The 27,247-nt window shown below is 36.8% G+C and overlaps 1 protein-coding gene across 5 annotated transcripts in view; it reads right to left on the reverse strand.

Annotated features, from left to right (window-relative positions):
- CD163L1 (CD163 molecule like 1) overlaps window positions 1-27,247 on the reverse strand; it is an 88,225-nt gene that overhangs the window by 41,418 nt on the left and 19,560 nt on the right. For all 5 annotated transcript variants that reach the window (XR_002515512.2, XM_021921980.2, XM_003919466.5 and 2 more), the window contains 4 exons: window positions 18,228-18,548; window positions 15,307-15,627; window positions 9,434-9,754; window positions 7,224-7,544 (listed from right to left, as the gene is read on the reverse strand). Coding sequence is in view for 4 of the 5 variants with exons in the window: in XM_021921980.2 (XP_021777672.2) it covers window positions 7,224-7,544; window positions 9,434-9,754; window positions 15,307-15,627; window positions 18,228-18,548 (1,284 nt within the window). In the remaining variant the exon portion in view is untranslated. The remainder of the gene's footprint in view (window positions 1-7,223; window positions 7,545-9,433; window positions 9,755-15,306; window positions 15,628-18,227; window positions 18,549-27,247) is intronic.

Here is a 27,247-nt window from a genome sequence, read left to right on the forward strand (position 1 = left end):
ATTGCTGAATCACATGGTAGCCCAATTTTTAGTTTTGCAAGGAACCTCCAAACTGTTCCCCATAGTGGTTGTACTAATTTACATTCTCATCAACAGTGTTCAAGTGTTCCCTTTTCTTCACATCCTCACCAGCATTTGCTATTGCCTATCTTTTGGATATAAACCATTTAACTGGGGTAATATGATATCTCATTGTATTTTTGATTTGCACTTCTCTGATGATCAATGATGTTGAGCACCTTTTCCTATGCCTATTATGTTAAGTGAAACAAGCCAGGTACAAGAAGGCAAACATCGCATATTCTCACTTATTTCTGGGATCTAAAAATCAAAACAATTGAACTCATGGACATAGAGAGTAGAAGGATGTTTATCAGAGGCTGGGAGGGGTAATGGGGGGCTGGGGAGAAGGTGGGGATGGTGAATGGGCACAAAAAAAAACCAGAAAAAATGAATAAGACCTCCTATTGATAACACAATAGGGTGACTATAGTCAATAATAACTTAATTGCATATTTTTAAACAAGGTAAAGAATGTAACTGGATTGCTTGTAACACAAAGGATAAATGCTTGAGGGAATGGAAACCCCATTCTCCTCAGTGTGCTTATTTCTCATTGCACACCTGTATCAGAACATCTCATGTACTCCATAAATATATATACCTAGCATGTACCCACAGACATTTTAAAAAATAATTTTAAAAATTAAAAAACAAAGGAATAACTGTACCCCCATATTTCTTGCAGCACTATTCACAATAGCCAAGATATGAAATCAACCTAAGTGTCCATCAAAGGATGAATGAATAAACATTATACACACACACACACACACACAATGGAACACTATTCAGTCCCCCAAAAAATGAAATCTTACTATTTGCAGCAACATGGATGGCCTGGATGACATTACATTATGCAGAATAAGCCAGGCACAGAAAGACAAATATCACATGTTCTCACTCATATATGTGAGCTAAAAAAGTCATCTCATGGAGACAGAGAGTAAATGATAGTTACCAGAGTCTGGGAAGTGTGTGTGTGTGGTGGGTGGGCAGGATGAGGAGAGGTTAATAGGTCCAAACATACAGTTAAACAGAAGGAATAAGTAAGTTCTCATGTTCAATAGCACAGTAGGGTGACTATAGTTAAAAACAATATATTGTATATTTTTAAATAGCTAGAAGAGAAGATTTGAAATGTTATCAATACAAAGAAATGATAAATATTTGAAGAGAAGGATATCCTAAATACCCTGACTTGATCATTTACACTCATGCAGCGTTCCATGCTTGAGTTAAAATGTCACATGTACCCCATAAATATGTACACACATTATAGATCAGTAAAAATAATAAAAAGAGAATAGTGCATTGGAAGAACAAGCTTCCAGAAAACAACAGGTAAAATTCATATTGGAAGATCTTCTCTGAAGAAAGATTGTGACTATTTGTAAATCATAACTCTATGTCTACCTACATTAAAAGGGAGAATAGAATTATGAAAGTTTAAAAGGAAAATTTCAAATTTATATCAGAGCTTAATGATTCTTTAAAATATAATTTAATATCTTATTCACTCATCTTAGAAATAATGTATAGACTAAGGAATAAATATGTTGAAAACAAGGAAGCCCAAAGACCAATGATGTATCTGAGTCAGGGAATCCAACTCTTTTAAAAATTTTACAACATGAGTAGTTGTATATCAAATTTTTCTTTGTACCATTTTACAGTTGTCTAATAAAAACTTTCATCTTAGAGAAGGAATCTACAAGGCAATTCTTGATATCTTTAAAATTATGTAAAGGACGGCCGAATAGGAACAGCTCCAGTCTGCAGCTCCCAGTGTAATCAACGCAGAAGACAGGTGATTTCTGCATTTCCAACTGAGCCTCCGCTGTTGATACCCAGGCAAACAGGGTTTTCAGTGGACCTCCAGCAAACTCCAGCAGGCCTGCAGCTGAGGGACCTGACTGTTAGAAGGAAAACTAACAAACAGAAAGGAATACTATCAACATCAACAAACAGGATAACCATACCAAAACCTCATCTGTAGGTCACCAACATCAAAGACCAAAGGTAGATAAAACTGCAAAGATGGGGAGGAACCAGAGCAGCAAAGTAGAGAATTCTAAAAACCAGAGTGCCTCTCCTCCAAAGGATCGCAGCTCCCCACCAGCAATGGAACAAAGCTGGACAGAGAATGGATTTGATGAGCTGACAGAAGTAGGCTTCAGAAGGTCTGTAATAACAAACTTCTCCGAGCTAAAGGGGCATGTTCTAACCCATGGCAAGGAAGCTTAAAAACCTTGAAAAAAGGTTAGACGAATGGCTAACTAGAATAAACAGTGTAGAGAAGACCTTAAATGACCTGATGGAGCTGAAAACCATGGCATGAGAACTTTGTGATGCATGCACAAGCTTCAATAGCCAATTCAATCAAGTGGAAGAAAGGATATCAGTGATTGAAGACTTGAACAAAGACTCAAGACCCATCAGTGTCTTGAATTAAGGAGACCCATCACCTTCAGAGACACACATAGGCTTAAATAAAGGGGTGGAGGAAGATCTAACAAGCAAATGGAATGCAAAAAAAAAAAAAACAAACCGGGGTTGCAAACCTAGTCTCTGATAAAACAGACTTTAAACCAACAAAGATCAAAAGAGACAAAGAAGGCCATTACATAATGGTAAAGGGATCAATTCAACAAGAAGAGCTAACTATCCTAAATATATATGCACCCAATACAGGAGCACCCAGATTCATAAAACAAGTCCTTAGAGACCTACCAAGAGATTTAGACTCCCACACAATATTAACGGGAGACTTTAACACCCCACTGTCAATATTAGACAGATCAACGAGACAGAAAGTTAACAAGGATATCCAGGACTTGAACTCAGCTCTGCACCAAGAAGACCTAATAGACATCTACAGAACTTTCCACAGCAAATCAACAGAGTATACATTCTTCTCAGCATCAGATCACACTTATTCTAAAATTGACCAAATAATTGGAAGTAAAGCACTCCTCAGCAAATGTAAAAGAACAGAAATCACAACCAACAATCTCTCAGACCACAGCTCAATCAAATTAGAACTGAGGATTAAGAAACTCACACAAACCCACACAACTACATGGAAACTGAACAACATTCTCCGGAATGATTACTGGGTAAATAACGAAATGAAGGCAAAAATAAAGATGTTCTTTCAAACCAATGAGAAAAAAGATACAATATACCAGAATCTCTGGGACACATTTAAAGCAGTGTGCAGAGGGAAATTTATAGCACTAAATGCCCTCAAGAGAAAGCAGGAAAGATCTAAAATCAACACCCTAATATCACGGTTAAAAGAACTAGAGAAGCAAGAGCAAACAAATTCAAAAGCTAACAGAAGAAACAACAAAGATTAGAGCAGAACTGAAGGAGATAGAGACACAAAACACCCTTAAAAAAATCAATGAATCCAGAAGTTGGTTTTTCAAAAAGATCAACAAAGTTGATAGACCGTTAGCAAAACTAATAAAGAAGAGAGAAGAATCAAATAGATGCCATAGAAAATGACAAAGGGAATATCACCACCAATCCCACAGAAATACAAACTACCATCAGAGAATACTACAAATACCTCTATGCAAATAAAATAGAAAATCCAGAAGAAATGGATAAATTCCTGGACACATACACCCTCCCAAGACTTAAACCAGGAAGAAGTTGAATCTCTGAATAAACCAATAACCGGCTCTGAAATTGAGGCAATAATTAATAGCCTACCAACCAAAAAAAAAAATCCAAGAGACAGATTCACAGCCGAACTCTACCAGAGGTAAAAAGAGGGGCTGGTACCATTCCTTCTGAAACTAATCTAATCAATAGAAAAAGAAGGAATCCTCCCTAACACATTTTATGCAGCCAACATCATCCTGATACCAAAGCCTGGCAGAGACATAACAAAAAAAAGAGAATTTTAAACCAATATCCCTGATGAACATCGACGCGAAAACCTTCAATGAAATACCGGCAAACCGAATCCAGTAGCACAACAAAAAGTCTGTCCACCATGATCAAGTTGGCTTCATCCCTGGGATGCAAGGCTGGTTCAACATACTCAAATCAATAAACGTAATCCACATAAACAGAACCAATGACAAAAACCACATGATTATCTCAATAGATGCAGAAAAGGCCTTTGGCAAAATTCAACACTGCTTCATGCTAAAAACTCTCAATAAACTAGGTAATGATGGAACACATCTCAAAATAATAAGAGCTATTTATGACAAACCCATAGCCAATATCATACTGAATGGGCAAAAGCTGGAAGCATCCCCTTTGAAAACCAGCACAAGGCAAGGATGCTCTCTCTCACCACTCCTATTCAACATAGTATTGGAAGTTCTGGCCAGGGCAATCAGGCAAGAGAAAGAAATAAAGGGTATTCAATTAGGAAAAGAGGAAGTCAAATTGTCCCTGTTTGCAGATGACATGATTGTATATTTAGAAAACCCCATCATCTCAGCCCCAAATCTCCTTAAACTGATAAGCAACTTCAGCAAAGTCTCAGGATACAAAATCAATGTTCAAAAACCGCAAGCATTCCTATACACAAATAACAGAAAAACAGAGAGCTAAATCATGAGGGAACTCCCATTGACAATTGCTACAAAGAGAATATAATACCTACGAATCCAACTTACAAGGGATGTGAAGGACTTCTTCAAGGAGAACTATAAACCACTGCTTAATGAAATAAAAGAGGACACACACAAATGGAAGAACATTGCATGCTCATGGATTGGAAGAATCAATATCGTGAAAATGGCCATACTGCCCAAGGTAATTTATGGATTCAATGCCTTCGCCATTAAGCTACCAATGACTTTCTTCACAGAATTGGAAAAAACTACTTTAAAGTCCATATGGGGCCGGGCGCGGTGGCTCAACCCTGTAATCCCAGCACTTTGGGAGGCCGAGGCGGGTGGATCACGAGGTCAGGAGATCGAGACCATCCTGGCTAACATGGTGAAACCCCGTCTCTACTAAAAATCCAAAAAAAAACTAGCCGGGCGTGGTGGCGGGCGCCTGTAGTCCCAGCTACTCGGAGGCTGAGGCAGGAGAATGGCGTAAACCCGGGAGGTGGAGCTTGCAGTGAGCCGAGATCGTGCCACTGCACTCCAGCCTGGGTGACACAGCGAGACTCCGCCTCAAAAAAAAAAAGAAAAAAAAAAAAGAAAGTTCATATGGAACAACAACAACAACAACATCGACAACAAAAAACCCACATAGCCAAGACAATCCTAAGCAAAAAGAACAAAGCTGGAGGCATAATGCTACCTGACTTCAAACTATACTACAAGGCTACATTAACCAAAATAGCATGGTACTGGTGCCAAAACAGATATATAGACCAATGGAACAGAACAGAGGCCTCAGAAATAACACCACACATCTACAACCATCTGATCTTTGACAAACCTGACAAAAACAAGAAATGGGGAAAGGATTCCCTATTTAATAAATGATGCCAGGAAAACTGGCTAGCCATATGTAGAAAGCTGAAACTGGATCCCTTCCTTACACCTCATACAAAAATTAATTGACTTACAGACTTAAATGTTAGACGTAAAACCATAAAAACCCTAGAAGAAAACCTAGGCAATACAATTCAGGACATAGGCATGGGCAAGGACTTCATGACTAAAACACCAAAAGCAATGGCAACAAAAGCCAAAATTGACAAATGGGATCTAATTAAACTAAATAGCTTCTGCACAGCAAAAGAAACTATCATCAGAGTGAACAGGCAACCTACAGAATGGGAGAAAATTTTTGCAATCTAACCATCTGACAAAGGGCTAATATCCAAAATCTACAAAGAACTTAAACAAATTTACAAGAAAAAAACAGCCCCATCAAAAAGTGGGCAAAGGATATGGACAGACACTTCTCAAAAGAAGACATCTATGCTCATCATCACTGGTCGTCCAAGAAATGCAAATCAAAACCAGAATGAGATACCATCTCACACCAGTTAGAATGGCAGTCATTAAAAAGTCAGGAAACAGATGCTGGAGAGGATGTGGAGAAATAGGAATGCTTTTACACTGTTGGTGGGAGTGTAAATTAGTTCAACTATTGTGGAAGACAGCGCGGCCTAAAACCAGAAATGCCATTTGACTCAGCAATCCCTTTACTGGGCATATACCCAAAGGATTATAAATCATTCTACTACAGACACATACACATGTAGGTTTATTGCAGCACTGTTCAGAATAGCAAAAGCTTGGAACCAACCCAAATGCCCATCAATGATAGACTGGATAAAGAAAATGTGGCACATATACACCATGGAATACTATGCACTCATAAAAAAGGATGAGTTCACGTCCTTTGTAGGGACATGGATGCAGCTGGAAACCATCATTCTGAGCAAACTGTCACAAGGACAGAAAACCAAACACCGCATGTTCTCACTCATAGGTGGGAATTGAACAATAAGAACACTTGGACAGAGGGTGGGGAACATCACCCACTGGGACCTGTTGGTCAGTTGGGGACTGGGGGAGGGATAGCATTAGGAGAAATACCTAATGTAAATGATGGGTTGATGGGTGCATCAAACCAACATGGCACATGTATACATATGTAACAAACCTGCACGTTGTGCACGTGTACCCTAGAACTTAAAGTATAATAATAAAAAAATTATATAATCCATAAGACCAGACCTCTGGACGAAGTTTTTTTGTTCTAATGCTGTTGGGATGGATTGACCTTACATAAATAAGCCTTTCAGGTAACAATGAGTATTTGAGTAATCTTGGGTACCAATTTTTGAGAAATTGGGTGATTCAACATAAGGGTTTATTTATTTAAATAAATAACTGAATTCTCATTATTTTTTCCTGAACTGATTTGACTATGGATAACATCTTTTTGTAGAATTGTATTGACTAGTGGTTTGATGAAACTAACTTTGGGAAAATTTGGATAGATATTAGAAAATTAGGTTTCATTTCTTGAGAAAACAGGTTTGATCTTATAGAAAGATATTAAAAATGAATGAGAATATGAGGTATGGTTAGCTCTAAAAAAAAGTGAGAAATGAGTACTCGGTCATAAATGTACTGATTAAGAAAAAAGAAGGTATGTAGAAGGTATGTTAGAGAACCCAGGCAGTTTCTTTTAAGGAAGCCCTGGTTTGGGTATCTTACCAGAACAGATCACTCCAACATCTTCACCATGACTGCAGTCATTATTTCCCCACCCACTGTTCCTGCATGACCAGAGATCTGACTCATCTCCATCACAGGAAACGTCATCGAGCCAAATTTTTCCATATCCTGTAGAAGTGTTTCCCAGACCCATGCCAATGATAGAAGTTGGGCAGTCCAGCTGGCTACACACCACAGCCGCAGCAATACTGTTCCAGCCATCATCACACACTGTGCCCCACTGTTCTTGAAAGTACACCTCCAGTCTTCCCGAGCAGCGGTTGCTGCCACCCGCCAGCCTCAGGCCCCATGTTGCATTACCTGCACCAAGGACAATGAAGCAAGTAGTTAATGGGTGTGATGGTTTATTTTATATGTCAACTTGGCTGGGCTATGATACTCAGTTATTTGGTCAAACACCAGTCAAACAGACAGTGCTGTGAAGGTATTTTTTCAGATGTGATTAACCTTTAAATCAGCAGACTTTGAGTATAGCCAATTATCCTCCATAATGTGGGTGGGCCTCATCCAATCAGTTGAAGACCTTAAGAGAAAAGACTGAAGTCCCCCAAGAAAGAAGGAATTCTACTTCCACACTTTCTTGAGATTCAAGACTGCAACATCAGCTCTTCTCTGCAGTCTGCTGGCCTCCTCTTCAGATTTTGGACTTACAAGTCCCCACAATTGCTTATAAAATTGATGAACCAATTCCTTAAAATAAATCTCTGTCTTTCTCTCGCCTTCCCTCTCTCTACATACATACATATGCACGCGTGCGTGCACACACGCACGCGCGTGTGCGCACACACACACACGCACACACACACAGAGAAGAAAGGCTCACATTCCATTGCCTTTGTTTTCCTGGAGAACCCTGAATAATGCAGATTTTGGTACTAATAGTGGTTCTAGAGGAACAAAATCTTAAGGATGAGTTTTATGAATTGATGCTATAATTCATAAATTGATTCTGGAATTGGTTCTCTAACCTGACAAAAATTTAATGACATGAATGATTCTATATCCAGTAGTAAAGAGGGCACTGAAATCCATGGCATGATGTGGCAATAGATATATACAAAATCTCATCATTAGATATTCCTAATCAAATACTCATACGAGGTAAAGTTCTGAATGAACATGTATTTGTTAACCTGGGACATTTCTGTCAAACTTACAAGTATAATGAGATTGGCTGGCTACTCCCCATTGCACTGGACAAAGTGGGGAAAGAAAAGAATGAACTTAGAGATTCAAATTCCCACCTGAACCTGCAAGTTTTTATGTCTTCCTGGAAAGAAACTCATGTCTCTTATAGCCACAGAACTGAGATTACTGAAAACCTTCACCTGGTAAGGTACTGAATTCTCAACCTCACAAGATGTCTACTGTCTAAGTGAGGGATTTAATTGGGATGGAACGGAATTCTGAACATTGGGATGGGGTAATATGGGGAGACCTGATAAGGTTGGGAACATTGAAACCCTAAATTCTACTGTTTCTCCTTTAACAGTAGAGACAACCATCCACCTCTGTATGAGAATATTAATTCTACTTTGCTTGAAGAAATTGAATCTCTCCTGAGATAATTGCCTTGAAAGGCACTCCTGATTCTCCTCAGCACCCATTCCATCAGCTCTCTTTACATCTAGACTCAAGTCCCAGCAAGCTCCAAAACATGAGGTACAAAGTGTCTAATGTGGAAGTGCACACAAACAACCATGATTTTTCCAATTTACACAGACAGGTATCAGAATATATGTGAGAATGAATATTAAGGATCTGAGATAATGCTGGAAGGAACATAAAGTTGGATCAGGGTGAATTTACTGATATGAGCCCTAAGCAGAGATTCTAGATTTAATGATGCAGCTAAGGGTTAGAAAGGCTCTAATAGTTTGTTGGACTGGTTGGGCGAAACATGTACCCAAAGGTGGCCTACGCTTAATGAAGTTGAAAGGCCAGACTGCTTCTGTATTTGATAGGGGAAGGGATCAAAAGGGTCATGGTCAGGGTTGTCTACTAATTTCTTACTTTACCTGTATAAGCGGAAGAGTTCCAGGTAAAGTGAACTTAAGTCTAACTTAAAGACAAGAGTCATGACCCCTCAATCAATTCCCAGATGTGAGCCAGTTTATAGACCCAGAAGCCCCTCCTATGAGGAATACTATTTCTCTTGTCAGGAAATAATAAACAAGAACAAGTCTTACCTGAGCAGGTTACAATCACATCCTCTCTGTGTACACAATTATGCTTTCCCCATCCATTATGTTTACAGTCCCAGATATCTGACTCATTTCCAATGCAAGAAACATCATCCAGCCAAATAGGTCCTGATGCTTCTTTTAAATAGGTTATACCAAACATACGGATAGGCTTTCCACATCCCAGTCGTTTACACACAACAGCTGCATTCCTCGTACTCCATCTGTCATGACACACAGTCCCCCACTGTCCTTGGTATTTCACCTCCAATCTCCCATAACAGGGGCTATCAGCCCCGGCAAGTCTTAGGTCCAGATCTGCCTTATCTGCAAGCAAGACAAAACCACATATTTGAGATCAAATGAGAGGGTCTTTTCAGAAGACTGAAAAGACTCTCTAAATTCACCACTATAAGGCTTTCCCTAATAGGTGACATATTAGGCATACTTTTGGATGAAAAGTTTGGTTTTCTTTCTTTTGACAATTTTTTATTCAATTTTTGGAGAGAATGTGTCTCTAAAGCATGAAACAACAAAAGCAAATTTACTGAAGTAAAGCCTGGGGAATGTTATAAAGCCTCCAAGAATGATGGGTTTGGATAAGATGAGCAACGTGGAAGCATGCAGAGAAGTTCTTTGAGGTATGGATACAATTCAGGAGATAACTCTGGCAGGTTTCTGCAGTGGAGTCCAGCATCAGCACCAAAGTTCATTCCCTCATAGTCTTCATTTTAGTTTGCCTGCCATGTTTTATAAGATAAAGGGAGGCATATGGACATGAAACTGCCCTTTCATAAAATAAATTCCTTTTTAATTCTTAATTTTTCCAGTGTTCAGAGCACTTGATAAATTTTGAGAAAATCCTTGCTTCCTTCCTTCCTCCCTCCTTTCTTTTCTTCTTTCTTTTCTTTCTTTTTCTCTTTCTTTCTTTTCTTTCTTTCTTTCCTTCTTTCCTTTCCTTTCTTTCTTTCCTTTCCTTTCTTTCTTTCTCTTCCTTTCTTCCTCTTTCTTCTTTCTTCCTTTTTCTGTCTTTCATTCTTTCTCTCTCTTCAGTTCTTTCTTCTTTCTTCCTTTCTTCTTTCCTTCTTTCTTTCTCTTTCTTTCTCTCTCCTCTTTCTCCTCTCTCTCTTTTTCTTTCTTCTCTCTCTTCTTTCATTCTCTCTCCTTTCTCTCTCTTTCTCTTTCTTTCTTTCTGACTTGTTTCTCTTTTCTTTCCGTCCTTGCTCCCCTCCCCCTCCCTCCTCCTCCTCTTTCTTTCTTTCTTTCTTTCTTTCTTCTTTTTCTTCTTTCTTTCTTCTTTCTTTTTTCTTCCTTTCTTCCTTCCTTTCTTCCTCTCTTTCTCTCTCTCTTTCTTTCCAGGGCCTCGCTCTGTCACCCAGGCTAGAGTGCTGTGGCACAATCTTGGTTCACTACAACCTCTGCCTTCAGGGTTTAATCCTCCCACCTCAGCCTCCCAAGTAGCTGGGATTACACGCGCACACCACCACAGCCAGCTATTTTTTGTGTTTTAGTAGGGACAGGGTTTCACCATATTGCCCAGGCTGGTCTAGAACTCCTGACCTCCTTTCAGCCTCCCAAAGTGCCAGGGTTACAGGCATGAGCCACCGTGCCCAGCCGAGAAATATTTTGCTATGCAGGTACTACTGTGATATAGGAAAGGTATAATATTTTATAATGGGTCACTTTAAAAATTCTAAAAGCCTTCCAATTTCCTTACTTGCTATCCAGTACAACAACTCTTCCATGTGTCTATAATAATCTTACATTCTATTCAACCTAGTATGTGTGTGTGTGTATTTTAAAACATAATATTTAATAATTGCATATGATACCATCATATGGAGATATAGAGATTCTGTAAGTTATTTAATCAAGACACAATTCTTGGTTACTTATGTTATGGTTAATTTTTCATTTTCACAAATTACGCTGCCATGGACATCCTTACACATAAAGTTTTGAGTATGTCACCAAGTACTTCCATGATATAATGGAAACCAATGTATTCAGTGTAGGTTAAATGTATGGGTGTATGAACAGATATATGATGTATGTATATATAATATATATCATTTCCAGATATACTAAATAAAAATTCATAGAAACAAAGCAAAGAAAAAATTTAAATTCCTGATGCAAATAAATATACAAATGAAGTAGTGTATCCTATTCTAGTATAGGGTAACTGGATAGTATAATGATATAATTTCTGCACAAATCAAACCAATTTATATTTATATGGTATTTTAAGAGACTGGGCTTTTCTACATTGCCCAGGATAGAGTGGAGTGGCTATGTACAGGTGCGATCATAGCACCTTACAGTCTCTATCTCCTGGGCTCAAGTGATATTCCTGCCTCAGCCTCCTGAGTTGCTGGGACAACAGGCATGTGCCACCATGCGCAACCAATTCATAGGTTTAATATTACCTTAAAAACAATTCTAATTTTAATCCATATTTAGAAGAATAAGAAGAAAAAAGTAGCAAGGAATTTTATGAAAAATAAGAATACTTAGGGAATATATATCTCAGTACATATTAGCCTATAGAAAGCTACGATAGTTAAATGTGTTAAAGTTAGTTAAAGTAGTTAAAGTAAAATGTGATGGTTCTAGAAATAGAAGAGGGGGACTACGTATTTTATAAAGGGACTCTGTAAAATACACAGAGTTCTTACACATTATGAAGACAAAGACCTCACACAACTGAAAAATGGCCAAAGAACCAGAAATGCTAACACATGAACAAATACAAATAAGTTGCTAATAAAGAATTGGGAAAAAGCTCTCATTTGTTATGAAGTAAGATTTTTGAGCATTGACTTTGGAGCTAAAACAGTCCATATTTGAACTCCAGCTTCACTACTGCCCTGATAGCTGAGTGACCTGGGTGAGTTACTTTCTCTCAGTATCTCTATTTCCTCACTGTAAAATAGAAATTAGAATAGTAACCCCCTTCCTGGGATTCCATGAGGATTCCACGAACACATATATGTAAACTAATAGAACACTGCCTGGAACACTATAAATATTCAATAACTGTTCATTAATATTATTATATTTTTAAAATCAGATTAACAGTTATTCTAAAATATGAAAACATTCAGTGTTAATATGATACAGTGGAATAATAGGGAACTTAAATCAAAAAACACAATTTATAGACAATAATTTGTTAATATATATCCAAGACTTAAAAAAAAGATGCATATGGTTTTACATGACAATTTCATTTTTAAGTATTTGGCAAATTACATAATCAAGTGTGAAAAATTTATTTCTCAGTATATCAAATAAAATCGTATTTTTAACAATAAAAATTTGAAAACCTTTTAACTTAACATGATGAGATAGTTAAATAAATTATAGTACATTTATGCAATATAGTAAGTAGCCTTTAACATTAAGATAGATTAGTAATGGCCATGTGGAATATGTCTGTGGTATATTGTTCAGCACAAAGGGTACACACACACACACGATCCAGAAATATAAACAACAACAACAAAAAAACAAAAGAATGAATGGCAGCGTTGCATGTGGATTTAAAAAATTCTTTTAATTTGTTTGTATTTTGACCTTTTCACTGGGTTTATAATTTGAAAAAGTAGTTTCCAAAAAGCAAAAGCAATTTTTATAATGTTTTATATCAATCTATGAGAAAGAGAAAACTAAAATAAAATTGATGTGTACAAAAGAATTGATAGTTAACTTTGCCTACCAAATTAATCACATTAAATGTGAACAGAATAGATAGATAAATAGATTCATAAACCAAACTCCACTCTGCAATTTCTGGATACCATTATATATTATACTAATCTGACATTCTTGAATATAAGGTGTATGTAAGGTGTACATTCAAGAATGTCAGGTTAGTATAATATTAACAGTGAAAAATTATCAACAGCCTAAACACCAAGAAAAGAGCTCAGGTTAAATTTACTGTACTCATATGATAGAATAACATAAAGTTTTTTAATTTTAATTTTTAAGAAATTAGTTTTGGCCGGGCGCGGTGGTTCAAGCCTGTAATCCCAGCACTTTGGGAGGCCGAGACGGGCGGATCATGAGGTCAGGAGATCGAGACCATCCTGGCTAATACGGTGAAACCCCGTCTCTACTAAAAAATACAAAAAACTAGCTGGGCGAGGTGGCAGGCGCCTGTAGTCCCAGCTACTTGGGAGGCTGAGGCAGGAGAATGGTGTGAACCCGGAAGGCGGAGCTTGCAGTGCGCTGAGATCCGGCCACTGCACTCCAGCCCGGGCACATAGCAAGACTCAGTCTCAAAAACAAACAAACAAACAAACAAAAAAAAAGAAATTAGTTTAAGAGTGTGGGAAAATGCAAATGTTATAGCAAGTGAGAGACAAGATACAAAATAAGGAGTTGCATTATCTATATTTCTATCCTTCCATCCACATACAAGGGGTGTGTGTGTGTGTTTCATTTACAAGAACATCATTCTTCATTTATCCTATATCTATCATCTATCAGGCTTTTAGGATATCAATAAATAACAGGACTATCTAGGTATGCTCTCATGTAAATAGCATCATTGGAAATGGTTATGTAGGCTCACAATACTCCCCTGACACCTGTGCCCCCTCCCACTCAGGACTCTCTAGATATTCCTTTTTTTTCCCTTCATAAAGTGCCACAGAGAATAATGATGACTGGATTTTATTTATTTATTTCATTTTTTTTTTTTACAAGATGAGATCTGACTCTGTTGCCCCAGCTGGAGTGCAGTGACCCAATCATGGCTCACTGCAGCCTTGAATTTCTGGGATCAAGCAATCTTCCTGCCTTAGCCTACTGAGTAGCTAGGACCACAGGCATGTGCCACCACACCCAGATAATTTTTAAATTTTTTGCAGAGGGAGTCTTGCTATATTACCCAAGTTGATTGTGAATCTTGGCCTCAAGTGATCTTCCTGTGTTACAGGTATGAGCCGCTGTACCTAGCTTTGTTTTTTAAATATCTAACCTGTTTTTTTCTGTTTAGAAGGTCTTGGAAATGTTTTATACTTAAAATAATTCATAAGTATTATACACACAGATTTTCTTTGTTTTCAATTCTACTAATGATATTCTAGATTCTTACAGAATTACACATCATATCAACATATGATATAAATATATCTATATCAGCTATTTGGATTTGTATATATTCCTAATTCTCTATAATAAGCCTTAATTTATAATCAGAAATAAACAATGTATATTATTAAATAAAAAACTTAAAAAGCAGCAGAAAAACTGTTAAGAAAACTGTAAACTAGTACAACTCATTAGTTTAATATGAAGAGAGTTTTCCCAGTTATTTTAGAGATACAGATTATACTCATGCAGTGGTACCAGCTGTATCTGATTTCAGGAGAGACTGCTAGTGAGGAGAAACTCTTTTTTTTTTTTTTTTTTTTTTTTTGAGACAGAGTCTCGCTCTGTCGCCCAGGCTGGAGTGCAGTGGCGCGATCTCGGCTCACTGCAAGCTCCGCCTCCCGGGTTCACGCCATTCTCCTGCCTCAGCCTCCCGAGTAGCTGGGACTACAGGCGCCCACAACCGCGCCCGGCTAATTTTTTGTATTTTTAGTAGAGACGGGGTTTCACCGTGGTCTCGATCTCCTGACCTTGTGATCCGCCCGCCTCGGCCTCCCAAAGTGCTGGGATTACAGGCGTGAGCCACCGCGCCCGGCCAAGGAGAAACTCTTTTTACAATGTGCATTTGAAAAGTTATTTGTGCTGCTTAAGAGTACTTTGCGGTTTTTTTTAAGGACCAAAAAACCTTTTTATCAAGCTACTAAGTGCTTCTAACCTCCCAACAAATTATTTCTAAAAATTCAAATGTGCACTCTCTCATGATCTTTGAACCTTACCAGAACAAATTACTCCAGCATCTGATCTTCGGAAGCATGTTCGCTTTGCTTTTCCATCATATATGCAGTCCCAGAGAGATGACTCATTCCCAGTGCAAGATATGCTGTTTATCCAAATGTCTCTAGCTTCATTACTAGGTTTAGCACGACGACTGCCAAAGACACTAAACGGACATCCTAGCTGCTTACAAACCACAAGAGCTTGTTCATTCTTCCAGTTCTGGTCACATATTGTCCACCACTGTTCATGGATTCTCACCTCTACTCTCCCTGAACAATTGTCACTTCCATCTGCTAGTCGTAGTTCCAAATCTGCTCCATCTAGGATGAAGTCACAGAGAAACGTCTGAATTGGATTTGGGACAATATCATCAGCATCCCTCTCCTCCAACCTCCCCATGTGAAGATTAGATGTATCCTTCACATACTGAGAAAAGTAAAGACTGGAAATGCATTTTGTTTCAAAATTTCAACAAGAAGACTTCAATGCTAAAGTACTTGTCGGTCTTTATGACAACAATCTTCTTTTAAATATGAACATTGAAATTAGAATCCTAAGAACCTTGCTTTAGCTTTGCTAAAATTTAAGAAACTAAACATTACAATAAAAAGCCTTAGAATCCTATATGCCATTAATTACATTAATTTTCAAAATATTAGAGTGATTATTTTTAACACCATAAAATAAAATAAAGCGTTGGGAAATACTTGCCTTTCAGTAACTTCAGAAAGAAAAGGGACAAAAAGAATGTGCAATTAGGAAAAAATCTCTCTTGGATTTAAATAGAAACATGTTCTTTCTCGTACTGTTTTCTATGAAGAAGCAAGCCTTTGCTTATTAAACATATTTGCCGTAGGAAATGAAATTTGTTCAGTGGTAATTTTTGAAGGAACTGTGTGTTTTCGCTCTGTCAGCATGTACATCACGTGACTTCTTTGTGTCCCTGTGACTCTGCTTTTTCATGCATACAAATAAATATATTAAATAACCCCAAGAAAGTAAAAATGTGGAGAATTTTTCTTGAAATAATTGAGGAAAGAAGATATAATTTCTATGCCTCATCTCCTCCCATTAGTCAAGCTTTTCATACATCATTACAAAAGTGTAATTTGCTATCTAGTGAGAAATCTGGTTCACATTGAATAGGTTAGTCTCGGGAGATTTGGGGGTTTATTTTCCTATAAATAATGTGGGTCATAATGATGATAATAATTATGCCTAAACCTATGGAGAACTTCTTGGTTGCCTGGCACATTTTAGGTATTTTCCCTGCACTATTTTATTTAATGCTGTTATCCTAGTCATGATATAAGAAATCTGCAACTTAGAGACTGATTTATACAGGGTTGCATAATTATCAAGTGACAGATTTTAAACTGTGAAACTGTGAACTGTTTTTGTTTGGTGAAAAAAAAAAAATCCTTTGACTACAGGGCTGCAGAGAAGGCCAATGTGTCTAACTACCCATTTTCCTGTGGGTTGGCCACATACACATCTATTTTCAGTGTTGGGATTGTTTTCCCACCTTGTTTTCACATCTGCATCATTCTTCCTGGCCCTTCCTTACTCTTCCAGAGGCACATCGTTCTGGAAGTTCCAGAGTTTGAATAGCAACTGGTCTTACAGTTAGGGATGTTATATCAAGTCAGAAGCACACTGTTATGAATTCACTTCATTGTAAGAAAATGTATCAAAATGATTAAGATTCTCTCTCTCTTCCTGTTTCCTCCCCCTCTCCTCTCATCTCTCTCATCTTCTCATGTCTCCCTCTTTTCTCTACCTCCCTTTTATGTGGAGGAAAATTTTTCTTGTAAAATGATGGATTGATCACATATACTGTGGGAAACTCTTTTGAATGGTGAAAGTGGTTGTTCTCCAGATAAAACTTGCAAGCAAACTAGTATAAACAGAAAGAAAAGGATTAAAAGATGTTCTGAATATATTATCCTTCCCAAAAGTCCTATGAGGATGGCATAAATCCTGTGGCTAAGGTACAGCTAAACCCATAAACCTCTGTCTACATATGTTTTTCTATGTATATCGTTCCCTGCTGCATACTCTAGACTTAAGCAAAACTCTTCTTAAAAGAGGCGACCTGATCTCAAATTCTATAGGAAATAAGATTAAGGCATCCTGTGTAAGGCTGGTAGAATAAGGTCAGTAATAATTTACTAAAGAAGCCTCTTCCATCAAGACAAATTGACTCTCAGAGGAAAATACTTGGCTCTACATCTAGGGATTCTCCTTTCATAAGAATATTAGAAGGTGTGGATTTAATCTTATTAAGACAGTGAACACGTTTAATTACATCTTTGAACATAAAATACTACTGTGAGAGAAATATGAGCGATATTTTAACCCCTGATATACAAAACCATAAATAAACAGTGAGGGGTAACTTGCTTGTAGTTGAAAGTTGCAAACTAGAAAACAAATGGCTGCAGACAAAAATTCTACTAGTATAAGGTACAAAGTAATTAGCAAAGTCATAAAGTTTTAGATAGGTACTCTTTGGAAATAGTTTATTTTAATGAGAGGAAGTGCTAAAACAAACTCAATGATAACATAGAAAAATATAGTTGTATCTATGAATATGCAAAGTGATTACACATTTAAAAATTATACTGAATATTAATATAAGCCATACACTTGTATAGATTAATAGCAATTTTGACTAGATTGGATATTTTGTTGCACCAATTAGAATTAAGTAAAATGGTGTGCTGGGGGTGGGTAAAAACCTTATTCCCATGAGGCTTACAATGTAATATGCTGCATAAAACGCAGGCATGTTCCCTGAGGAAGAATTGAAAGTGTCAATTCTTACACATCACAATTGGTTGTAACTTCTTCAGGGTTTGGTCCTAGTTCTCCAAAAAAGGAATTTTATCTGATGTAATCATGTGGATGTAAGTCTTACCTGAGCAGATCACAGACACATCGTTCTGATGAATACAGTCCATATTTATGGTTGCAGAATGTCTGCAGTCCCAAAGAAAAGACTCATTACCGGAGCAGGAGACACCATCAAGCCATACAACATCAGATCCTGACTGCAAATGAGGCAAGCCAGCGAAGTGAAGTGCAGTTCCGCATCCCAACTGCTTGCATACGACATCGGCTGCAGCATTGTTCCACTTATGGTGGCATATGGTCCCCCACCTTCCTTGGATTTTCAGCTCTACTCTCCCCACACAGCGGTTAGTTCCGCCTACAAGCCTTAGTTCAAGATCACTACTATCTGAAACAGAGATAGAAACACAAAGCCCAGGTGAAGTTTTGATCAGAAACTTCAGATTCCAGATCCTGCTATCCAAATTGAGATTCAATGAATGCCTAACTCTTGCTTTTTAAAATTCTTGTACACGTACAAGATTAATATAATAGAATCTATCCCAGGAAAGGATCATGCTATGATGTTGACAATCCACCAGAATCTCTGGCATTTGGGGAATAAAGCACAACAGAGAGTAGAAATGCCCTTTCTGATTGTGAGTTAAGAATAAATCTATCAAAGGTCAAGAATGCATGTAAATTTGTTGTCAAAACATGAGCCTTGCTGGCTCTCAGTCTAGCCAGCAACCATTTTAGAACTTATAACTGTGTATAAGCAGTGGCAATAAGATATCATTGTCATCACTGTCATCATTCTCTTATTCCTACTTCAAAAATTTTTCTTCCTTTAAATGAACATTTAACTCCAACTTCTTGCAATATAACTTCTAATTATTCATCTTACTGGAATTTACTCTTGAATGAAATGGAACAAATGAAACAAATGAAAAATAAAACTTCCAAAGGTGAAAGCAAGTGTGGCCAGCCATAAATTATGGACTTGTCATATTATTAAAATACTCTGTTGATTTAATTCAAATTATCAGCCTTTCCTTATTACCTTATTTCTTTATATCACTTAGCAAAATTGACCACTACATATATATATATCATGCGTAGTGGTCAATTTTACTAAGTGATATAAAGAAAAAAGGAAATAAGGAAAGGCTGAGAATTTGGATATTTTATATACGTATGTATATATATAGTGATCAATTTTGCTAAGTGATATAAGGAAATAAGGAAAGATTGAGAATTTGGATATATATACACACACACACACACACATCCATACACACACACACACACACACAAAATCATCTCACCATATCCACGGGGGTGTGGTTCCAGGACTCCTATGGATACTAAAATCTGCAGATACTCAAGTTCCTTAGTTGGCCTTCTGTGTCTGCTGGTTTCACACCCACGGATTCAACTAAATGCAAAGTTTCCATCAGCGGTTGATTGACTCCATGGATATGAAACCCACAGATTCTAAAGGCCAACTATGTGTGTACATACATATTTTTTACACTTAGCAAAATATATAATATAAATATAATATATAATATATTATATTTGCCTAGGTCTTCCAAGAATCCAAGAATACATTGTCTGTCTGTCTGTCTCCCTCTCTCTCCAATTGCTTGTTTTGTCCCCATATCTGTCAGTTAAATGAATGAGTCTTTTTTACAGATTATTTACCTTTATTTAATAAATTAACATACAGTAAAATTGACTGGTTTTGTGTACATTTGTGTGTGTATAGTTCTCTAAGTTGTAATACAGGCATTAATTTGTGTAACTATTACCACAGTAAGAATATACAACTTTGTTACCCCATTCATTCATTGAAAGACAGTTAGTTACAGTGTATTATTGTTTTAATATATTGCTAGGTTCAAGAAACAGAATGTTATACTAGCAATATTTTAAAACTATTTCTTTTTTTATTTTTGTTGATATATATCAGTTGTATGTATTTTGGGGATACATGCGATATTCTGATACCCATATACAGTATGAAATATTCAAATTAGAGTAATTTGGATATCTGTCACCTCAAAATTTTGTCTTTTATTCGTGGCGAGAACATTCCAAATCTTCTCTTCTAACTATTTAGATGTTTTTTTTCTTAATCTAATTATTGATTAAGGAAATAGATTCCCAGAAATAATGTGGAACCTTGGATCTAGGCATACTCAAAGTGATTCACAATTGGGCATGCCAGCTCTTTGAGTCAAAACAGTGCCTCTGCTTTTGTTATTTTGATGGGCTGGTTTGTTTTTTCCTGTAGATTTGCTTAAGTTCCTTGTAGATTCTGGATATTAGCCCTTTGTCAGATGGACAGATTGCAAAAATTTTCTCTCATCTGTTCACTCTGACAATAGTTTCTTTTGCTGTGCAGAAGTTCCTTAGTTTAATTAGATCCAATATGTCAATTTTGGCTTTTGTTGCCATTGCTTTTGGTGTTTTAGTTATGAAGTCTTTGCCTATGCCTTTGTCCTGAATGGTATTGCCTAGAAATATCTAGAAAACCTAGAATAGGTTTTCTTCCAGGGTTTTTATGGTTTTTAGGTCTTACATTTAAGTCTTTAATCCATCTTGAGTTAATTTTTGTATAAGGCGTATGGAAGGGTTCCAGTTTCATTTTTCTGCATATGGCTATCCAGTTTCCTGATACCATTTATTAAATAAGGAATCCTTTCCCCATTGCTTGTTTTTGTCAGGTTTGTCAAGGATCAGATGGTTGTAGGTGTGTAGCATTATTTCTGAGGCCTCTGTTCTGTTCCATTGGTCTATATATCTGTTTTGGTATCAGTAACATGCTGTTTAGTTACTGTAGCCTTGAGGTACAGTTTGAAGTCAGATAGCATGATGCCTCCAGCTTTGTTCTTTTTACTTAGGATTGTCTTGGCCAAACAGGCTCTTTTTTGGTTCCATATGCAATTTAACGTAGTTTTTTCTAGCACTGTGAAGAAAATCAATGGTAGCTTGACGGGGATAGCATTGAATCTGTAAATTACTTTAGGCAGTATGGCCTAAAGTAATTTTCATGATATTTTCATGATATTGATCCTATTTATGAGCATGGAATGTTTTTCTGTGTTTGTGTCCTCTCTTATTTCCTTGAGCAGTGGTTTGTAATTCTCCTTGAAGAGGTCCTTCACATCCTTTGTAAGTTGTATTCCTAGGTATTTTATTCTCTTAGTAGCAATTGTCAATGGGAGTTCACTCATGATTTGGCTCTCTGTTTGTCTATTATTGTGTATAGGAATGCTTGTGATTTTTGCACATTGATTTCATATCCTGAGACTTTGCCGAATTTGCTCATGAGCTTAAGGAGATTTTGAGCTGAGACGATGGGGTTTTCTAAATATACAATCATGTTATCTGTAAACAGAGACTATTTGACTTCCTCTCCTTCTATTTGAATACCCTTTATTTCTTTCTCTTGCCTGATTGCCCTGGCCAGAACTTCCAATACTATGTTGAATAGGAGTGGTGAGAGAGGGCATCTTTGTCTTGTGCTGGTTTTCAAAGGGGATGCTTCCAGCTTTTGCCCATTCAGTATGATATTGGCTATGGGTTTGTCATAAATATCTCTTATTATTTTGAGATACATTCCATCAATACCTAGCTTATTGAGAGTTTTTACCATGATGGGGTGTTGAATTTTATTGAAGGCCTTTTCTGCATCTATTGAGATAATCATGTGGTTTTTGTCATTGGTTCTGTTTATGTGAAGGATTATATTTACTGATTTGCATGTATTGAATCAGCCTTGCATCCCAGAGATGAAGATGACTTGATCATGGTGGATAAGCTTTTTGATGTGCTGCTGGATTCGGTTTGCCAGTATTTTATTGAGGATTTTCACATCAATGTTCATCAGGGATATTGGCCTGCAGTTTTTTGTTGTTGTTATTGTGTCTCAAAACAGTGTAAAATAATTAACAAAATGGCATCAACAGGTTCTTACCTATCAATAATTGCTTTAAATGTAAATTGATTAAATTCTCTAATGAAAAAACAGAGTGGAGAGGTTAGAAAATGGCAAACAAGCAGCAGAACAAACGGACTTAACGCATTTTTACAGAAAATTTTACCCAACAGCTGCAGAATATGCATTCTATTCATCAGCACATGGAATATTCTCTAAAATAGACCATATGATAGGCCACAAAACAAGTCTCCACACATTTAAGAAAATCAAAATTATATCAAGTACACTCTCATACCACAGTGGAAGAAAATTGGAAATCAGCCCCAAAAGAAATCCTCAAAACAATGCAAATACATGGAAATTACATAATCTGCTCCTAAATGAGCACTGGGTCAACAATGAAATCAAGATGGAAATTTAAAAATTCTTTGAACTGAATGGTAATAGTCACACAACCTATCAAAACCTCTGGAATACAACAAAGGTGGTGCTAAGAGGAAAGTTCATAGCCTTAAATGCCTACATCAGAAAGTCTGAAATAGATATTTTTAAAATTATTATTATTATACTTTAAGTTCTAGGGTACATGTGCACAATGTGCAGGTTTGTTACATATGTATACATGTGCCATGTTGGTGTGCTGCACCCATTAACTCATCATTTACATTAGGTATATCTCCTAATGCTATCCCTCCCTTCTCCGCCCTCCCCACAATAGGACCCGGTGTGTGATGTTCCCCTTCCTGTGTCCAAGTGATCTCATTGTTCAATTCCCACCTATGAGTGAGAACATGTGGTGTTTGGTTTTCTGTTCTTGTGATAGTTTGCTGAGAATGACGGTTTCCAGCTGCATCCATGTCCCTATAAAGGACACGAACTCATCCTTTTTTATGTCTGCATAGTATTCCATGGTGTATATGTGCCACATTTTCTTAATCCAGTCTGTCACTGATGGGTTTCTACCCGGAGGAAAAGAAGTCATTATCTGAAAAAGGTATTTGCACATGCATGTTTATAGCAGCACAATCTGCAATTGTACAAACATGGCAACAACCCAAATGCCCATCAATCAATGAATGGGTAAAGAAATTGTGAGATATATATATATATATATCACAATTTATATCTATATCTATATCTATGTATACACCATGGAATACTACTCAGCCATAAAAATGGAATGAAATAATGGGATTCACAGCAACCTGGATGGAATTGCAGACCATTATTCTAAGTGAAGTAACTCAGGAATGGAAAACCAAACATGGTATGTTCTCACTCATAAGTGGGAACTAAGCTATGAAGATGCAAAGGTATAAGAATGATATAATGGAGAATAGAGCAGCAGATCCTGACAAGGAGGATTCAACCACTACAGTGCTTGAGCTATGTGCTAAGGAAAAAACTGCCTCCTCTAGGGGGTCCCTGAACTCCATGACTTCTGACTGGGAGAGAACTCCCAACAGGGGTTGACAGACCCCTCGTACAAGAGAGCTCTGGCTGGCATCAGGCCGGTGCCCTCTGGGACAAAGCTTCTAGAGGAAAGAGCAGGCAGCAATATTTGCTGTCCTGCACCCTCTGCTGGTGATAACCAGGCAAATAGGGTCTGGAGCAGAGCCCAAGCAAACTGCAGCAGACCTGGAAAAAAGGGGCATGACTGATAGAAGAAAAAACTAACAAACAAAAAGCAATAACATCAACATCAATGAAAGAACGTCCACACAGAAACCCCATCCAAAGGTCTTCAGTCACAAAGATCTAAGGTAGATTAACCCATGAAGATGAGGAAAAACCAGTGCATAAATGCTGAAAATTCCCAAAACCAGAATACCTCTTCTCCTCCAAATGATCGCAACTCCTCTCCAGCAAGGGCACAAATGAGTTTGTATATATGTATTATACACACATGTATATAAACGTATATACATACATAGAATGAGTTTGATGAACTGACAGAAGGAGGCTTCAGAAGGTGGGCAATAAACTCCTCTGAGCTAAAGGAGCGTGTGTTCTAACCTAATTCAAGGAAGCTAAGAACCTTGAAAAAAGGTTAAAGAACTACTAACTAGAATAATCAGTTTAGAGAAAAACATAAATGACCTGATGGAGCTGAAAAATACAGCACAAGAACTTCGTGAAGCAAACACAAGTATCAATAGTCAACTCAATCAAGCAGAAGAGAGGATATCAGAGATTGAAGATCAGCTTAATGAAATAAAGCATGAAGACGAGATTAGAGAAAAAATATTGAAAAGGAAAGAACAAAGCCTCAAAGAAATGTGGAACTATGTGAAAAGACCAAACCTATGATTGATTAGTGTACCTGAAAGTGATGAAGAGAAAGGAACCAAGTTGGAAAACACTTTTTGGGATATTATCCAGAAGAATGTCCCCAACCTAGCAAGACAGGCTGAAATTCAAATTCAGAAAATACAGAGAACACCACAAAGATACACCTTAAGAAGAGCAACCCCAAGACACACAATCGTCAGATTCCAAAGGTTGAAACTAATGAAAAACTGTTAAGGGCAGCCAGAGAGAAAGGTCGGGTTACCCAAAAAGGGAAGCCCATCAGACTAACAGCAGATCTCTCTGCAGAAACCCTACAAGCCCAAAGAGATTGGGGGCCAATATGCAACATTCTTAAAGAAAAGAATTTTCAATGCAGAATTTCATATTCAGCAAAACTAAGTTTCATAGATGAAAGAGAAACAAAATCCTTTACAGACAAGCACCAGACCTGCCTTACAAGAGCTCCTGAAGGAAGCACTAAATATGGAAAGGAAAACTCAGTACCAGCCACTGCAAAAACAGACAAAAACATAAAGACCAATGACACTATGAAGAAACTGCATCAACTAATGTGCAAAATAACCAGCTAGCATCATGATGACAGGATCAAATTCACACATAACAATATTAACCTTAAATGTAAATGGGCTAAATGACCCAATTAACAGACACAGGCTGGCAAATTGGATAAAGAGTCAAGACCCATTGGTGTGCTATATTCAAGAGACAAATCTCATGTGCAAAGACATACATCAGCTCAAAATAAAGGGATGGAGAAATATTTACCAAGCAAATGGAAAGCAAAAAAAAAAAGCAGGGGTTGCAATGCTAGTCTCTGATAGGAAGACTTTAAACCAACAAAGATCAAAAAAGACAAAGAAAGGCATTACATAATGGTAAAGGGAATAATGCAACAAGCAGAACTATCATGTATATATGAATATATATAAAAATATACACATATATACATATGTACATATACACATATATGTGTATATATAAGATCCAAATAAGCTGAATTAGAAACAAAATATGCTATATACATACATGTTTATACATATATTCATATACATATATACATACATATGTATATCCATATACATATGTATGTATATACATGTAGATATTTGTATATACATATGTGTATACATATATGTTATGGACATGCATATATGTGTATTATACACACGTATAATACATGTGTACATGTATAATACATGCATACATATACATGTATGTATATACTTGTGTAATACATATATGTAAACATATATACGTATATATGCATGTATGTATATATATGTATATGTACATGCATGTATGGATATATGTATATGTTATTATATACATGCATGTATGTATATGTGTATGTATATATGTATACGTGTATACATATACATGTGTATAATACATATATTTATATATACGTATATATGTATGTGCATGTATGTATATGTATACACATGTATATATGTATATGAATATATACATGTATATATTCATGTGTACATATATACATGTATATATTTATACATATATATGTGTGTGTGTATATATACACAGGTGCACCCAATACAGGAGCACCAAATTCATAAAACCAGTTCTTAGAGACCTACAAACAGACAGACTTCAACACAATAATAGTGGGAGACTTTAACACCCCACTTTCAATATTAGAAAGATCAAGGAGACAGAAAATAAACAAGGACATTCAAGAGTTCAACTCAGCTCTGGGCCAAGGAAACCTAATAGATATCTACAAAACTCTCCACAGCAAATCAACAGAAGATACATTTTTCTCAGCACCACATAGCACTTATTCTAAAATCAATCTCATAATTGGAAGTAAAACATTCCTCAGCAAATGCAAAAGAATGGAAATCATAACAAACAGTCTCTCAGGCCACAGTGCAATCAAATTAGAACTCAGAATTAAGAAACACACTCAAAACCACACAACTACATGGAAGCTGAACAACCTGCTTCTGAATGACCACTAAGTAAATAACAAAATTAAGGCAGAAATAATGCAGTTCATTGAAACCAATGAGAACAAACAGACAATGTAGCAGAATCTCTGGGACACAGCTAACACAGTGTTAAGAGGGAACTTTATAGCATTAAACGCCATCAGAAAGCAGGAATGATCTAAAATTGACACTCCAACATCACAATTAAAAGAACTAGAGAAGGAGAGCAAACAAATTTAGAAGCTAGCAAAAGAGAAGAAATAACTAAGATAAGAGCAAAACTGAAAGAGATAGAGACACAAATAACCTTCAAAAAACAATCAACCCAGGAGCTGATTTTTTGAAAAGATTAACAAAATAGATAAACTGCTAGCCAGACTAATAAGAAAGAAAAGAGAGAAGAATCAAATAGACACAATAAAAATGATAAAGGGGATATTGCCACTGATCCCACAGAAATACAAACTACCATCAGAGAACACTATATCCACCACTACACAAATAAGCTAGAAAATCTAGAAGAAATGGATAAATTCCTGGACACATACACCCTCCCAAGACTAAACCAGGAAGAAGTTGAATCCCTGAATAGATCGATAACAAATTCTGAAAAAGAGACCCTAATTAATAGCTTACCAACCCAAAAAAGCCCAGGACCAGAGGATTCACAGCGGAACTCTGCTAGAGGTACAAAGAGGATTTAGTACCATTCCTTCTGAAACGATTCCAAACAATAGAAAAAGAGACACTCCTCCCTAACTCAATTTTATGAAGCCAGCATTATCCTGATTCCAAAACCTGGGAGAAATACAACCAAAAAAAGTAAATTTCAGGTCAATATCCCTGATGAACATCAATGCAAAAATCCTCAATAAAATACTGGCAAACTGAATCCAG

The sequence above is a fragment of the Papio anubis genome, chromosome 9 (assembly GCF_008728515.1).
Source record: "Papio anubis isolate 15944 chromosome 9, Panubis1.0, whole genome shotgun sequence".
NCBI classification, from domain to species: domain Eukaryota; kingdom Metazoa; phylum Chordata; class Mammalia; order Primates; family Cercopithecidae; genus Papio; species Papio anubis.